The sequence below is a fragment of the Neofelis nebulosa genome, chromosome 2 (genome assembly GCF_028018385.1).
Source record: "Neofelis nebulosa isolate mNeoNeb1 chromosome 2, mNeoNeb1.pri, whole genome shotgun sequence".
Taxonomy (NCBI): domain Eukaryota; kingdom Metazoa; phylum Chordata; class Mammalia; order Carnivora; family Felidae; genus Neofelis; species Neofelis nebulosa.
In genome coordinates this window covers 198,449,802-198,467,411 of record NC_080783.1, presented here as the reverse complement: position 1 = coordinate 198,467,411, position 17,610 = coordinate 198,449,802, and the positions used below count along the sequence as shown (strand labels likewise).

Sequence of the window (17,610 nt, the reverse complement as noted above, 5' to 3'; positions counted from 1 at the left end):
ATTGCCAGGTGGGACGGGCTGCCCTCTCCTTTCGCACTCCCGCTGGCCTTAGGATCCAAAGCTGTGTATGGAGTTTCGTGTAGCCGGGCTCGGAGGTCCAGTGGGCAGAGTGAGGTGTGAGGGCTGGACCCGAGCTCGGAACCACTTACCCACAGGGACCAACCCAAGGGGACGAACCCAGGCCTGGGGCTCCTCGGCCCTGGCCTAGCACAAGGCTGACACTATCATTGGCACCATTCTAGAGGCAGGTTTCGGCAGACACTTGGCTCAGTGGGAGCAAAGAAACAACAGAAGCTTCCCCTAATGGCCTCATTTCTACTCTACCCTGCTGGCTGAACTCTGGTGGGCCCGAGGCCTCCCTTTGGGGGGATTCGGATGAGCTGGAGAAAATTCAGAGGACCAGGATACCCAGGTGAGAGCTGCTGAAGCACCCGGGACCACCCAGCCCAGGGAAGGAAGGCCCGGGGGACACATGGTGGCACATTCCAGGTATCTAGAAGCTTGGCATGCAGAAAGGGGTGATACAGGTTCTGGGTGGCCCAAGACAGAAAACCATAGTCATGGGTGGTGTTTTCAAGGTGGCAGGATTTGGAATCCCATCAGGAAGAAGTGCTGCTTGTCGAAGAGGAAGCTTGTTTCCTGGAAGGGCACTGAGCTGTCCCCGGAGGATGGCAAGCAGAGGCGGGACTCAGGGTGGGGCAACGGGGAGATCTAGCCCCGGGTGGAAGCTGGTCTGGTGCCAGGATTCTAGCACATGGCAGCCCAGGGGACAACAGGGCTGAACTGGCTGAGCCCGGCAAACCTACTGGGCTCACTGAGCTGCTTCCCCCAAGCACCCAGTGCAGGGACAAGAGCTTTCTTATCTTCATCACCCAAAGCAAAAGGATTATCACACTGGTGCCCGTGATAAAGTCCCCCAACAAACCAGAATGTCTGGTGTCTTAGCTTTTGATTGAAATTCTGTCAGATCACTACAGACATTTGGTGTAGACTGGTTATCATGCTGATCTAAGGATCTAGCTGGCAAGCACAGATGTCTGTGCTTAATAAAAACGGGGGGAAAGTTATGACTTAATAAATGCAGTTTGTCTGCAAGATAAAACTAAGGCTTGAGATAATGAAAAAGCCATGCTGTGAAAAGTTTAGGGCGGCTGCCCGTAGCCTACCACGCCAGCCCTAAAACTGTTATCAAACACAGCTGGCTTCTTGAAGTGAACCCGGCCAGTCCCTACATTTCAACTTCACCCTGGCAAATGGCACCAGCCCCACGTGGGCCATGTCCCCCCGAGACACTTCTTTCTGCATGGTGTGGCCTACACTATGTACTTACATATGCGGTGAACGAGGCAGAGACGAGTGGCTGAATGGGCACGCACACGGGGGTGTGAACTGGAGCCAGGAAGTGTGACGGAAAACGTGGAACTCCAGAGTTCTGTCCTTTTATTGAGCTTACAGTTTCACTGAACTTTTGGCCCCGAAAGAAAAAACACACAACTTAAAAAAACAGCATTGGCAGTGGGAGGTGACAACTGTCCCCTGGGGATTGAAGCCGAGCAGAGAATGGCAGGCAAGTGAGGGGTCCGAGCTGCAGAGGGGTAGCCTGGCCAAGGGTGCCCAGAGAGCAGGCGGTCCAAGCCCCCGAGCAGGGCCAGCAGCCAGGCAGCTACAAGACAACACACGTGGATTTGGGGGCACGGGGGTGGTGGAATCCAAGCCACTTGGTCCCGCGGATAAACCTCCCTCGTGCTTGGTCAGCTTCCACTTCGGAGAAACTGGGTTCATCTGACAAGACGGTATGGGTGAAGGGACTCAGGTGCCAATGGCATGAGGCTGATGATCACTTACCCCTGGTGTCAGGGCAGAGAAGTGACAGCTAGAGGCTAGAGCCCAGCGGACTGGACACTAACCGGCATCTTCTGCTCCTGGCACGAGGCCGGGCCATTGAAATACTCAGGGCTCCAAGGGCATTCAACGTCCAGTCCTCTCTTTGGCCACCTCCTGTGTGGCCTCAGCCTAGGTCCCCACTATTTGGTGACTGACACAAGACTCCCAGCCCTCTTCGGGAACAGCGCTGCATCAGGCAAGGGAGAATCTTTTTCTAGGAGGGACAGGAAAAGCGGAGAGGCCCGCATGCTTCTCCCGCTCTAAGGGGCCAGGAAAGGCCCCTGGTTCACTCCACTCTACAGACGGGCTGGGTCATAGCATCCGAGAAGCTGTCATGGTGACGAAGTCCTCGAAGCTGAGCCGAATGGTGCCCTGTACAGCTGTGTCCTTCTCCCGGAAAGCCTCGGTCAGCACCTGCAGCTGGGTGCACACCTGGATGAAGCGGTCTAGCTGCATGGTGGGGTTGGCAGAGCGCGGGCAATAGCGGGAGACCAGGAGCTGGGTGAACTGGGGGCTCAGGTTGTAGCCCATTTGGGACAGAGCTGCAGGGGAGGGAGGGGCACAGAGAGCAGACACAAAACCTCACCACGAGCACCACCATCCACCAGCTCCGTGGAGCACGGCAGTGCAGGGGACTTGGAGGAGATGAGCGCCAAAACGGAGAGGACAGCGGACCCTAGGGTCTGTCCAAGATGGTGGGAGCACAAAAGGGGCTCTCGCTGGATGGTGCCCTTAGCTGGAAAGCTCCCATCCCTTTCTCCAAATCTCCACTACTGTCTGTTCAGTCGGGCCCACGGGGTCCCAGAAGGACACGGGGCTAGCTCTTCTGTGACTCATGTGCATTACAGAAGGAAGCCCGCGCCCCCGGGACCAACCTTCCCGGGGCGGACATCAGAGGCGGTACGACAGAGTAGACCTGACAAAGGCCTGCTCCGTAGTCGAGACAGCCCTTCAGCAAGTTGCTTACCCTTGCTAAGCCCCTGTCTTATCATCCCTAAAATGGGAATAATACTCACCTTGTAGTTCTAGTAAGGATTAAAGGAGGTGATCCTATAAAGCACTTGGCGCGGTGCCTGACACATAACAACGCTTTGTTATTTGTTAAAAATAATCAAATCGTCTTCCTCTCCCCAGGCGAGGCTGCTGGGCAGTTCCAAGGTCACGGCCTGCGTGCCGCTCTCTGTCCCTCCACCTGGGAGGCTTCCTTTGTTCCTCTCTGCACATCTACCAGCCCAGGCTAAAAGCTCCCCTTTTGCTACGTGGCCCTTGGGGAAGTTGCCTAAACTAAGCCTCAGTTTTCTCACCTGTAAAGGGGCAATGATAAGAGATCCCTCACCTAAGAGTGGGGAACAATAAACAGTAGCTATTGCACGGGCAGAACAAGTGATGTAACATATCAGAAGCGCTTCATACAGTGCCTGGCACACAGCAAGCGCTCCGGAAGTACCGATTTTGGTGGAAACGTCACCCTCGCCAATATCCGTGACAGGACCCGGCATGATCAGTATAGGTCATCTCTGGTTCCTTCAACCAGGGCACAGACATGGTGAGCTCACCCCCACTCAGAGCTCCTCAGTCTGACTGAAATCCACAGTCAAGCAAGGAAGGGACCAGGTTCTCAGGAAGCCCTTTCCCCCTCCCAGGTGGCAAAGCTCCCTGTCAGATTCTTATCACCCCACTAACCACCCATCTTGTAGAGTCAGAAATGGAACCAGACCTGGAGCTACGGCCTCAGGCCATCTTACCCGAATGCAACTTTTAGCGTGGTCTGGATCCCAGGGTTGGGAAGGAAACTGCCTTCTAGCAGAGCTGGTAACAAAAACCACCTTTCTGAGTCCTTGTACAGGGCTCTTTCCATTCTGCATGCTAGAAACTAGAGAGGAAAGAGCCACACAGGCCACACACACTGGTCTCAAAGTGACCTGGCCCACCGAGCTCCCATCCCCGAGGCTTCCTGCTGGCTGGTCTCTCTCATCTAGTGGTGCCAGGAGTCCAGCCCCGATCCCGGAACCAGGTGCCCTCTTGCCCTGGATCTTGGCTCAGTGTCCCAGCCTGATCACAGAAGGGATGGGGAAGGGACCCGTGCTGAGTTTTAGAGTGTAGATGGACGTGTGGGAGTCAGAGGCTAGAGAAAACCCCCTTCCCTGCATAGGGAGTAAATGGAAAAGTCTAGCTCTGCCTGTGCAGAGTCCCCACCGTGGCCCTCACCTTGCTGCAGCTCGGTGTAGCTGATGGAGCCCGAGCGGTCCCGGTCATACTGCTGGAAGAGGTTCTTCCACTGCTGGATGAACTTCCACAGAGCCGAGAAACCATAGATGTCGATGCGGCCTGACTTCGTCTTGTCAAACATGTCTTGGGTGGAGACGGGGTGGAGGGAAGAAAAGCTTCAAGACTGAGGGCTGAGGGTCCGCGGGTACAACCCAGGCCGGAGTAGGAGACTCCACAGAGCCACGGGCCCGAGGCCCAGATGCTTGCACCTGAGACATACTCTCATCAAGTGTTGACCAGCCCCTACCCTTGGCCACCCTCAGCTCTAGCCCTTCCAGAACTGCGTATTCTCTGTACGCTTGGCAGCTGACCCCCTCTGTGCCATCTGCTACCAGGGCAGGGGGTCCCACTCTGCAGAACGGAAAATGGCATGTGACTCAGCAGGGTCCGGAACTTGAGAAAAGATCTCAGGGAAGGAGCTCTCAGTCTAGAGGATCTCACCTTGAACCCAACTTCCTGCCTGAAATCCTCCCTGGCAGGAAGATTTCTCCTCAGAATGGCTGCCCAGCCACCATCAGGTCTCAGGTGGCACTGCCCCAGCTCGAGCCCATGGGGAAGGGCTAGGACTCACTTATCATCATGAGGCACGTCTCGTCGTTGAATGAGGACCAGTTGGAGTTGACCAGAGCCTGCTTCAGCTCCTTGATGGAGATGTAGCCACTGTGATCAGAGTCTACGGACTGGAACCAGGAGTAAGCCTCAGGATCCACGTTGGGAGGAACACCACCTGCGGGAAGGGGTGCAAGCCAGAGGAATTAGTCACAGGTCTCAAGGCCAGTGTGAAGAAATACTGGGGAGGGCCGGCCTCGGTGCCTCGCTGGTGATGGGTTTTCCTTACGCACAAAGCCTCACAGGTCCACCGACCCCGTCTCCCCTTAAGCCAACAGCCTTGTTCTCATGGAAGAGGACCTTCGGTGCAGACTCAATGAGTATTTGCAGCCGGCTTCTACTCTGTGAACCTGCTGGGCTTTTCCTACAGTGTTCCAGTCATTTCTCTCTTTGATCTTAAGTTTCTAAGGAACAGGGACTTTCCGGCTGACTGAGAATTCTCTGCAAAGAAGAATTATCTCTTCCCCAAAGACCGGCAACCCAAAAACATTTGCTGAGCAGCTACCAGGCACAGCCCAGGGATGAATATTTTGAGAGTCACAGCAGCAAGGGGCCCTCTGGTGTGGGAATCAGGTCTGATCCAGGTCTGATCTTCCTGGCACGGTGACAGCTGACATATTCTATCAGGAGTCACCAGAGTGTGTGTGGCCACAGAACTCTACCTCTTCTTGTTCCCCATCACCTCCAACGCGAGGACCCATCCCCAAACCTCCCTGGAGACATCTCTGACACCTCCTCACCCCACACACCCAGAGAGAGCTGCCCGGTTCTGTGAGATCCACACACAGGTGCCTCCTCCCCATTGCGACGCACCTGCACTGGTTCAGACACCTCTCACGTGGATTGTTGTAACAAACAAAATGCCTAACCAACCCATCCTTACAGCTACTCTCCGCCACCCTGTCCCTTTAGAGTAATCTCCAAAATTAACTCAGTTCTAACCCATTACCCCTCGCCTCAACTCAAACCTCTTTCAAGGCTCCCCACCGCCTGCAAAATAAAGTCCAGCATCCTTAACACAGCATGCCAGGCCCTCCCGCAACGTGGTCCATTCTTGCCTACCTCTCGCACTCTGTCCCCCTCGCAGCTCTGTTCTAGCCCAGATGGAGCATTATATACTCACTCTTAGCCACCCCTGCTCATTCCCACAGCAGAGGCTTTGCTGCTCCCCGCCGTGTAACCCTTTCTCCCTCATCTCTCTGCATCCATTTCCTGTCTCCCTGCAACACCCAAATAAGATGCCGTTCCTTCCATAAAGCTGTTCTTCCATCTCTGGACCGGCTTCCTTCCCGTCTCCTTTGTACTCCTTCTCTCTTGTTTTTTTTTTTTATTAGTTTTTAAAAACTTTATTTTTTTGAGAGACAGAGTGTGCACGAGTGGGAGAGGGACAGGGAGAGAGGGAGACAGAATCCCAAGCAGGCTCCGCACCATTAGCACAGAAGCTTGGATGCATGAACCGTGAGGTCATGACCTGAGCCAAAACCAAGAGTCGGAGCCACCCAGGCGCCCCTGGATCAGGCTTTAGGAAGCGCTGTTCCAGGGAGTCACTAGCTGCACTGGAAAGGAGACAAAGGTGGCCACATGAGGGGAAGCCGCAGATGGCGAGTAGCGAAAGGTCTGAGGCACATTTCTCCTCTCTCTGCAGCCCTAGAGATGATCTCTGGCCTCAGGCCCTATGGGGATAAGCCTCCCAGAGAGGGGCTCCTTCCCCTGCAGTGACCTCATGTGGGCTCACAGACGAGATTTCAAAAGGACGAGGGACTCCGCCATGAAGCTGCTGGGCTGAAAGCAAACAGCCAGAAGCTCTGAGCTCTGACAAGATAAATGCCACTGCCTCGGTGTTTAGAACCCCCAAGGTGTGAGCATCTCCCTCGGGGCCGCCTGCCTCGGAACGAGCGCGAAGATGCTGCAGCCGCCCAGCGGGGCCGCTCCCTGGAGGCCGTGCAGGTGTGCCAGGGCGGTTCTAGATGCCGTGCTGCTGGCTTGGTCTCCCGGGGGTAAGCGTTCTGTGAAGAGGCTGAGTCCGTGAGGACACAGGGACCCAGGCACTCCCCCTCCCTGACCCCCTGTCTGCGGCCACTTGGAAATTTGCACTGAGCCTGAGGTCGCCCACCAGGATTCTCTGCTTCCACTGGATCTCCAAGCCCCCCTCCCCCCGCCACCCACCTTGTCCAGTACCTCACCTTCACTATCTTTGATCTTTATTCTCCCTGCGGCATTCTCCTGCCTGTCTCAGTACCTCCCAGTGGTAAGGCCCTCGTCACACGTGCTACCCCATTACATGCGGAATACCTCCTTGCTGAGATGTCCCCGAACGAGTCCTGTCACAGCACAGTGGGTACTAAGGCCTTCCCGCCGTGCCCAGCGTTCACCTGCACCTTCTCATCGAATCCTCATTAATAATCTCGTCAGGTCGTGGCATTCACCCATTTTACGCGTGTGGACAATGAGGCACAAACTTCACAATGAGGTGAGGTGATCTGGTCAGGTCAGTACGTGGTCTGGTATCAAAAGCCCGGGTTTTCAACAACTTCACTACCTTGCCTTTCAACACATAAGGGCCAATCTCCCTCCCCCAGAAATGGGTCCTCCCCACGGTGCACTGCCTCCAGTTGTTTGCCGACTCCCCCGCCCCTCCCCTGTAAGAGTGCCGTACGCCCTCTCCACTGCCTGGTGGCTTGTGGAGCCCCTCCGCGGGAGGACTATCCATTCCCATCCTACTGATGGTAGGTCAGGCTTGACCAGGGGCTGTGGTGGGGCCAACAGAACGCGGGTGGAAGATGATGTGAAGAACTTCAGCGCAGGAACTTTAAGGGGCACTGTGCTTTCCTGCCAGCCCTCCCCATCTTTCCTGCCACATCCGCAACATATCTCGGGGGCTGCTCCTTCAGCCTGGACGTGGAAAGCACAGACATGTGGCTCAGAACCTCGGCAGCCAAATCCTCAGCCGCTGACACGTAAGCAAGAGTAAGTGAGTGCGAGCGAGCGATAGAAATACACGTCTGCTGTTGTAAGCCGAAGTGATTTTGGAGTTGTTGTTACCACAGCAAGTTAACTAACACGTTCCTTGTTCTGCTGTTGCAAGCTGGAGCCAGAAGCAAGATGCTAGGGAGCCAGAGACGAGACTGCCCGCACACCCACAGGAAGGGCAAGGACGGGTCCCAGATAACTCAGAACAAGGTCAGAGGCACCTGGAGTCCAAGATCCCTACTCACCTGGAGGAGGTCCCTGTCCGTAAGGCCCGGGATGCTGGGCACCGTAGGAATTCGGAGGTGGCTGGCCATAGGGACCCCCCGGGGCCGCACTACCATATAGTCCTCCTGGAGTCCCAGGATTGGGGTGTCCATAGGGCCCTCCACCAGCCGGCGGTCCATAAGGCCCCCCGGGGGCAGGACCCCCGCCGTAACTGCCACCAGGGGGTACCCCACCGCCATACTGCCCTCCACCGTGGGGGGGTCCGGGGTAGTAGCTACCCGGAGGGGCTCCGGGCGCTTGTCCTCCAGCTCCTGGGCAGCCCTGTAACAAGAGCAAAATATCCGTCAGAATGATAAGGCCGGAAACCAGCCACAGTCTGGCACTTTACAGTTACAAAGCACTGCCAATGCCATCGCCCTCTTGCAGCTGACCCCATAGGCAGGGCTGGAATTATGATCTCGCTGCTCAGACGGGCAACCTGAGGCTTCCAGAGAAGATAAAACTTAGCCAAGATCGTACTGTCCACGACCTGTGAAGTCAGGGCCTGCCCTCCTGGCTCCCCTTCCTATCACGCCGAGGGGCTCCGTGGGGGCTGGGATCGTGTCTGGTTTGCCACTCGTATCCCCAGCCCCCAGTGCCAAATGGGTGGATGCTCGGTAAATATTTACTGAACAAATGAGGAGGTGAATGAATCAAAATCCCAAATCCTCATCCTGTGCTACCTCCAGCCCTATGTGGTGAATTCACGGCGCAAATGTGATTTGCACCACACACCCCGACCCTCTTCGATCACAGACGCTGTATCGGCAGCATGGCTTCCTTATTCTAGAAGAGCCTGAGACACAAAAGCATCTCACTCGTGACTCTGGGAGACAGGCAGGGGAGACCCTACTCCTCAGGCACCATAGTACGACCGGTAAGAGGCAAAAAAGACCAGTCTGACTTCAGGCTCTGCCATTTATGAACTGGACTCATGACTTACCCTCTCTAAGCCTCAATATCCTCTGCTCTAAGTGGAAATAAAAATAGCGCCTATCCCAGGTCGGTATGTGAACGAAATGACACCGATCATGTGAAGTGCCCGACACAGGCCCTGACACTCAAAACACATTAACTATTAATAACAGCACCGTGCTAGGCAGGAGGAAAGCCAGGTCCAGAAAAATCACGCATAGACCACGTGGAGGGGCTGGGACCAGGACCTGGGTCTCCTGGCTGTTGAGCCCAGGCCACGTGTATGGTAGCACACATACAAGGGAGTGCTCCCTCTCTTGTCCACGTCCCCACACCACTAGCCAGGGACCCGCAAACTCCGAGTGTTCAGCTACAACTCCCTAAATGACAGAGGGCAGCCCCAGCACATCTGCAGACAGGCTGGGCTCAAAGGCATAGGGAGCAGCTGGGCCCAGCTCTGAGGAGGGTACCATCTGGACGTGTTCTAGATAAACCTGTAACGCACACCAGTGGACTAGCTGCTGAGAGCCTGGACTTCCTCTTTTTATTGTGTTTGGTAGCTTCTGGGGCACCTTTCCTCAAGGCTAAGGCCAAATTCACACTTCATCTAAAGGAGGTCGGAATGCTCAAGGAAGGGAGGCTTCTTGAGGGAGGGCAGGAAGAGGTCCTTCCACCTTCCCCACTCGGCATCGTGGGGGCTTTTCCACCCTGGAAACTGCCAGAGCTAGCAGCAAGGCTCCTTCACGGTGAAATCACAGACCAATCTCAATTCCAAACTCTGCACTCACCAGCTGAGTTCTCACCGTGGGCCACTGGCTTAATCTCCCCGTGCCTGTTTCCTCACAAGTAAAATATAATAATCTCTCCCTCACTGGAAGGTTCTGCTGATTACAAGAAATACATGCAGCAGAATTTTGTCAGTTTAACTCTTAGCTAAAGACTCTTCTGATAAAATGTAATTTTAACAGATAAAAGAAAGTTGCTTTGGTAGAAGCGAGGTGGGGGTTTCAGAGCCCCGACCATGCTGGCCCCCTCTCTTGTCAGATCCTGAGGGAGCTCTGTAGAAACCTTATAGTGACTCGAAAGACAGTCTGAAAACCACTAAAGTGGGGCGCATGGGTGGCTCAGTCGGTTGAGCGTCCAACTTTGGCTTAGGTCTCACGGTTCAAGGGTTCGAGCCCCGCACCAGGCTCTATGCTGACAGCTCAGAGCCTTTGGATTCTGCGTCTCCCTCTCTCTCTGTCCCTCCCCTGCTCTCACTCTGTCTCTCTCTCTCTCTCTCTCTCTCTCAAAACTAAACATTAAAAAAAAGAAAAAAAGAAAAAAAAGAAAACCACCAATGTAAGAAAAAAAGTTCTCACAATAGTGCCTGGCAAAAGCAAATGATCTATAAATCTTGGCTGTTGTTATTATTATATTAATTATCGTCGGCAAAGCCCTGGACCAGATAAATTCTTGGGGGGCGTGTATAAAGAAGCAGAACAGTCTGAAGGAGCAGTTAACTGAACAGTTAACTGAAGAGGCATGGAAACATTCTCCAACATCTAACAAAACAGCAGAAGGAAACGGGTGCTGCGAATGGATGCATAAGCCATGCGTCATGGGACCAGAAAGGAAAGAGGGTGAGATCAGGGGAGTTTCCAGCAGAAAGCCGCATTTGAGCCGTGACAAAAAGAAGGGAGTTGGAGCAGTGTGATGGGAGGGGTGCCAGGAGGTGGTCATCTAACCTAACCCCTTCAGTTTACAGATGGGGTAACTAAGGAGAGGGGAAGGGAACCGCTCAAATCACACAAATCACACGGAGCTGGAGGCAGAGGTGGAGGCAGACCACTCCCCACCACACCCGTGCCCAGTGACTCCCAATGCCTCCTGCTACAGTGCTCTTTCCTTAAACAATAGGGCACAAGATTCCAGCGTAGGATGAGAAAAGGGGTGGGGGCCCTGCAGAGACTGGGCGCACCCAAAGAACAGGCCAGACCAAGGCAGGAAGTAGCTGCTCCGCAACAAGCCCTGTGAGCAAAGCCATAAACTGGACCTGGCCTAGGGCACCTGAGGCACAGGCCTTCCCCCTGGGAAATGCCCCCAGACCGCCAAAGCAGGTGTCGCCAGGCAGGTCTTCTGACCCTCCTGCTGTCACATTTCAGGGGCCTGCTGGGTCTGGTGCAGTCTGGCAGCAGCTAAACCCTTTCTGGTCTGCCCTGTGTTAGAGCCTTTACCTGCGCAGTTTACAGAGCACTTTGAGAGAGAGAGAGAGAGAGAGAGAGAGAGAGAGACACACACACACACACACACACACACACACACACACACGAGTGCTCCTGGAAGAATCCTGCCAACAGTCCTCCAACAGAAAAAGGAAGATTTTTCACACCTGTGAAATGACTTCATTCAGCAAGTATTTATAGAGTGACCACACTGTACTAGGTATGGGGCGGGGCAAAACTAAATAGGGCCTATCCCACTGTGGCCCATAGTGGTTATGATACAGTTTGATCTGTGCCATCAGAAAAGTCTACTTAACTGCTATCAAGGAGACATAAACAGAGTAATTTGTTCTGTTCATTGAATGACGGATGAGCAATCAAATGAAGAAATGCATGAAGTAGATCAAGGAAGGCTTCCTGGAGGCGGCCTTGAAGGATGCACGCGCATTCCCTAAAAGGAAAGCAGGAAAGGACATTCCAGACAGGAGGGAGAAGATTGATGAAGGCACACATCTACGAGTGAGCACAGAGAGGTGGGGGAATGGCCTGAAAAGCAGGGGCGGGGACAAGAATGCAAAGTGAACTCAGAAAGGCTGGCTCTTTCTTTACAGGCTCCTTGACCAAGCTCCCCTACTGCTGCATTTCTGTTAGCTGGTGAGTTACTGGTGTCTTAAGGTATTTTCTGTCTGTCTCTGCCTCCTCCATGCAACAGTGGGCTCCCCAAGGCCAGACACTGGGCCTCATTCATCATGGTACCCAGGGTCCAGCACAGTGCCTGGCACCTGCAAGCCTCCATAAATATTTGAACAGATGAATACCACTCTAAAGAGTTTGGGCTCTATGCCTGAGGAAACAGAGCGCCATAGAAGGGTTTCCAATGGAGGAGGAACGTGATCAGAGCGTTGTTTAGAGAATTAACCAGCAGCGGGGTGGAGGATGAGCTAGCGGGGGAGGCAGCAGCCCAGGTGCTAGGCAGGCAGGGCTTGAACCAGACAGCGGACTTAGACATGGAGCGAGCAGGATGGAGTCTGAAGCTATTTCGGAGATAGGCTAGACATGACTTGACGACTAATTCGATTAGGGAGTAGATGGAGGGGGAAGGAAAGGGAAGTGTTTAGAATGACTCAGGTTTCCAGCGTGTACCCACGAAGGAACTGGAGCCTCCAGGCTGCGGAGGAAGTTTGGGGAAGATGGTTTCCAGGGTCACGGAGTTGTTAGTGAAGGTCTGAACCAGACATGAAAACCGGAGTCCCTGACTCCCTGTTCTTTTATGCTACTCCATGCTGCCAACCCTTTTGAGGCTTTTTCCGAGAGCATTTCACGCTGATCAACACAAGACTGTGAAAGAAAGAAAAAGACAGGAGAAGTCCTGCAACCACGGTTCCCAAAGCATCACAGAAAACTATCCCTAGGTCTTTACTAAATGCAAATAAACATTTGATATACTGGGGCAGGGAAGGGGCAATTCACATTGTACTGAGGTTCTGCTAGGTGCTTCCAGTTCAACTGACCCTCACTGATCCTCAGTCCTGTGAGGAAGGGCTATTGCCCCCATTTTACAGATGAGAAAATTAAGGTACAGAGTTTACTAATGTGCCTGGGACAAACAACTAGAACAGATGAGCTGGGACTCAAAACGGGGCCTCTACTCTACCACCCTCTGCTGTGTTCACTCAATTGTGACTGAACAGGGACTGTCCTCAATGTAACTGTCAAATATGAGGGATTTCTACAGTGGACAGGGCTGAAGCGGGAAGGTGGACTGGGTGATCTTTCAGACGCTTCAAGCCCGGAAATCAGGACTCAGAAGAATCTTACTCTTTTTCCAGCCCAGTGCCCAGACCTGATTGGAGCAGCACAGGACTGTAAGAGACCCCAAAGGCCCTCCAGCCCAACCTCTCAGTAGGTGACGGAATCTCTGCTGCACCATCTTGAACCTCTGTTTGCACTCATGCAAGCAGTGGGGAGCTCAGCTCCCCCTACAGGACCTACTCAAGAAGCTCTGTGTTTTCCTTCAGCTCTGAGCATTCATTCATTCTTCTACCCCCAAGACCCTCGTGGAGTTCAGAGATATCAAAGGCGGGTGCATGCCGAGTCCTGAGGGGGAAGGGAGTAGGCAGGCTGCCTTGCAAACGGAGGCCTGTGCTCTGGGGCTGTCCCTCAAGTGTCTGCTGGAGGAGGCGACAGCCCATTCTAAGGGGTTAAACAATCAAGAAGACAGGAGTGGTCTGGGCATTCACCAGCAGAGCCTTCTAAAATATTTAAAAGGCCAGAAACCTGCAGCCAATAGACAGTGGGCCAAGAACTGTCCCAAGGCTTCAATTACCGCCTCGGTGCTGACACTCCAAAATCGTCTGTCCAGTTCCATCTCTCCTGAGCTGCAGACCCACATATCCAACAACCTCCTGGATCTTCTCTCCAAACGTATCCCTCCCTCTGTGTCCCCGTCTCAGCGAACAGTACCTCCCACCCAGTCACCCAAACCTGAAACCTGAAACCTCCTGGGCACCTCCTCTTTCCTCCCCTCCATCACCCCAATTAGGCACTGAGTTTTCTCAATCCTACCTCCCAAAGGCTTCTCAAATCCATTCCCACCAGGTCGCTGTTCTCTGTAATCAAGTTTACTTCAACAACTTTGAAACTGGTCTCCCTGCCTCGTCTCTCCTGCTTCAGTCCATTTTCACAGTGCCCCATGGTGCCAGCTCCAAAGCACAAAGGAGAGAAGACTCTTCAACAGCTCCCCTCATTAGTCAGGATGAAGTCCGCACTCCCTCGAAAGGCATACAAAGTCCTTTAGGATCTGGTCCTTGCTTACCTTTCTGGTCTCATTTCTTAGCCGTTCCCCCCTCTTCACTACATATTGATCTCCTGAAATTCCTCCAAGATATCGGGCTCTCTTTTCCCGACCTTTGTGCACGCTAGTCCCTTCGTTTTCTTCACTCAGCTAATGCCGATTGGTGATTCAGCTTTTGGCTTAAATGTCACCCCCTCTAAGATTTCCTCACCCCCAGACTTACTTAGATGTCCCTCCTGTGCTGTCCTAGTGCCTTATACTCCCATTTAATATTTATCACACCGATTCTACAATTTATCCATCTGTATCACTCTTTCCTTGGAGTATTTATTACATGCCAAACACGACGCCAAGCACTTTACGTGGATTATCTCCTTTAATCTCTACAGTATCTCTTGAGGTAGGCTCTCTTATGACCCCATTTTAAAGAAGGGAAAACTGAGCCTTGGACTTTTTGCAAGAAACTTCTGCAGGGAAATGGCAGAGCAGGGATGTGCAGCCAAATCTCTCAGCCTCAGAGACCAAGCTCTCACCAAAACCCATCAAGGCTGCCCCCCTCCCACCCAGGACCAAAGAAAGCGTACTTGATTTTATGATTTTATGACTCCCAACACCCAGTCCGTGCTTGAGGACCCCACGGCTGGAGGCAGTGGAAAATGAGAGGAGTTTTGACTCCCAACAATAGGATGGAATCCTCCAGGGCCATGTACTTACTGGGTGAAGCGGGGCTGGTGTTAACTAAGCCTTTGGATGCTCTAAAACAACCAGGCACTTTCTTGGAATACCCTGGACCAGGAGGGACAGGCAGAGAAGGGTATAATGGGGGGATAAAAGCATTTCTTCTTCTATTCTAGACACATTTCTCTTCGGGCTCCTCTTCAGTATTTCACTCTGAGCATAAGCCCAAGCAGCATGGTAACAGCAACTGCGGGAGCAAGAGCCATCACCAGGCCCTGCACACCCTTGGTATCAGCAACGTGCCAAGCTCCCTGCAGGCTTCATCGTATTTTGTCTTGATTTCAGCCCTATGAAGGCAGAATCCTCCCTTTTATCATTCCTCCCTTTCTAAAGGTGAGGAAACTGAGGCTCAGAGCCCTCAGATGGTTTGTCCAAAGGCACATAACTGTTAAGTGCTAGAATTAGGATTCTAGCCCAGTTGTATCTAACCTGGAAGTTCAGGCTCTTAATTTCTATGTCATTGCCTCTAGGATGCATACAAATGAACTCCAGATGCTTATTAAGATGTAGATTCTTGGTTCCTTCCTGGGCACAGAATAGGTCTGAGGTGGAACCCAAAGGTGTGCTTTTTAAACAAGCCCCTAGGTGATCGTGACACAAACCATCCACCGAGAAACAAGGCGTGATGGCAATGTTTTCTCAAACTGTGTTTCTCCAGAATACTAGTGTTACCAAAAAAAAAAATGACCAGACATTCAAAAAGCGGCCAGTTGAGGTGGGGGGGTGGGGGTGGGGTGGCAGGGAGCTCCATGGTTAAGTAAGTTTAAGAAATACTGCATATTCTGGGGCGCCTGGGTGGCTCAGTTGTGTCGAGCATCTGACTTCAGCTCAGGTCATGATCTCACAGCTTGTGAGTTCGAGCCCCGCATCGGGCTCTGTGCTAACAGCTCAGAGCCTGGGTCTCCCTCTCCCTCTACCCTTCCTCCACTCATGCTCGGTCTCTGTCTCAAAAATAAATAAACATTAAAAAAAAAAAAATACTGCATATCCCAGTCCTCTCTGGCAGATTTACAAAGCATATTAACAAATTAAGAATTCAGAGATGTTGAATAAACTTATTCAGTTGTATTTAACAGACTATTTCCCAAACCTACCTAAACCACAGAATCTTCCTCTATTAGCAATACCTATTAACATTTCATAAGATCCAACAAATGGAATGGAACTTCAGAAACCCTGCTAGGTTATACTTCCTCCTGACCTCGGCCCATGCCAGCCTTTTTTTTTTTTTTTTCTACCTCTGCTAGATACGCAATGAAAGGAGTTCTAAATTCTAGCCCTCACTTGCTACATATGACCTTGAGCAAGCCACTTAACTTCTTTGGGCTCCTTCCTCAGCTATAAATTGGGGATAATAATCCCTGCTAGAGATTCGGCCTACAGGACCTTCATCACTGAGATAATAAAGGTCCAAATACTGTGTACAAAAGCCACAGAGTGCCACACTTCCTCACCACTCTTTTGGCACGTGACTATACTCAGCGGAGTGCTAATATCCCATATATTTGTTTTCCAATTTTCCCTGCATGGGTTTTATCTCCTAAATTAGTATGACCTTGGGCAACTCGAGAGCCCTCCCTGGGCTTCGGTTTCTTAAAATGAAGGTATTTGAGGAACCCCGCCCCACCACTGGCTTTCTAGGAGTGTAGAAAAAAATCAAAATAGTTACACTTTTAGAAGTACCAAATGCTTTACAAGCATGACTTCATTACTCTTCCTAGCAGCTCTATGAAGTAGACCCTATTACTGGGCCCTATTTTACTAAGGGGGAAACAGGCTCACAAAGGCAATACACCCTTGCCTAGCTAATCAAAACTACGTGATGGAGCCAAGGTGTGAGCTTTCCTCTGACTCCAAGCTGAACTTTAACCACTCTACCAATCTGTCGTCCAACAAAGGATTCCGGCGACTGAATCCCCTTGCTGTGATGTTCTTGGCTGGATCAAAATGGGCTGGAGGTGGGCAAGGGCATGTTGCTGAGGCTTCCGGGTTGTGCTGCCTGCCTAGAGACTTCAGATGAGTTCTGCCTTCTCTGGGATTCACTTTTCCTATGCGTGAAACGGAAGCGTTAGACTAAGTAAGCAAGGTCACTCGTGGAACCCGCGAAAACCACAGATTCTCCTGATTGTTCGCATGCAGTATGTCAGGGTGTGTTTTTCTCCGACGCCCCCAACGATGCCGACGAAACCAGTGCTCTCAATGTTCTGTTGGCGTTGGTGAGGCCGCAGGGAGCCCCCGCGGGACTCCTGAGAAGGTGTGGGGCCCAAGCGGAGCCCAGCCTGATTACGTGGGGTCCAAGGTCCCCAAATCCTCGCCGGCGCGACGTCAGAGGGGGCGCGACGCGACCTCCCAGACCTGTAGCACTGCGTGACGTGAGACGGGCGCGACCGACCAGCCCTTTTGCCTTCTCTCCCGCGCGAGACCTCACTGAAGCCAGCTTCAGCGTGGGAAGGGCGCGGAGAAAGCCGGGAGAAAGCAAAGCAGGGCCGGGGCCTGGATTCGGCGAGGCCCCTCCTGGAATCGCCCGCCCCCGACACTCACCTGCCCGTACGGATAGCTGGCCATGGCGACTCGACGTCACACGCCGGCGGTGGGCGGAGCTTCCCGCTCCTAAACCTGCCCCGCCTGGGCCTGGGGGCGGGCACGCTTCTAATTGGGTGCCCGTCGCTGTCTTGGGCGCACGGGCCGTCGGGAGTGACGCTACAGGGCGATGGTCGGGTGCCTCGCGGAGAGGCCCGAGGAGCTAAGGGCTGGGTGGAGGTTTCCGGAAATCTTGTTCGCTGTGTTCGCGGTGCTGTTGCTCCCTTTCCTGACCTAGCCTAGGCCCCAGGGCTGCTCAGACCCGGGTATTTGGTGAGAAGCTTGGGTCGGTTGTTGCAGTGGTGGCCATGTTTTAACCTGGCAAATGGGACGCGTGATAGTGGTGTAGTTTCAGTTGTCAGTCACTCTTAAGTTTCCGCCCGC

At 53.0% G+C, this 17,610-nt stretch overlaps 1 protein-coding gene across 3 annotated transcripts; it reads right to left on the bottom strand.

Moving 5' to 3' along the window:
• Nucleotides 1-1,423: 1,423 nt before the first annotated feature.
• Nucleotides 1,424-17,313, bottom strand: PEF1 (penta-EF-hand domain containing 1). Of its 3 annotated transcripts, none has more exons than XM_058718274.1 (6): nucleotides 17,188-17,313; nucleotides 7,977-8,277; nucleotides 4,724-4,879; nucleotides 4,093-4,236; nucleotides 3,630-3,693; nucleotides 1,424-2,426 (listed from the first exon to the last, which is right to left on the bottom strand). In XM_058718274.1, the coding sequence occupies exons 1-6, from the start codon at nucleotides 17,209-17,211 to the stop codon at nucleotides 2,171-2,173; spliced, it is 945 nt and encodes a 314-aa protein (XP_058574257.1). In that variant the 5' UTR covers nucleotides 17,212-17,313; the 3' UTR covers nucleotides 1,424-2,170. The 3 variants fall into 3 exon arrangements, with proteins under 3 accessions (XP_058574257.1, XP_058574258.1, XP_058574259.1); XM_058718276.1 differs by having other exon boundaries at nucleotides 2,259-2,426; nucleotides 3,630-3,757; XM_058718275.1 differs by lacking the exon at nucleotides 3,630-3,693 and having other exon boundaries at nucleotides 17,188-17,311.
• Between the last annotated feature and the right edge of the window lie 297 nt (nucleotides 17,314-17,610).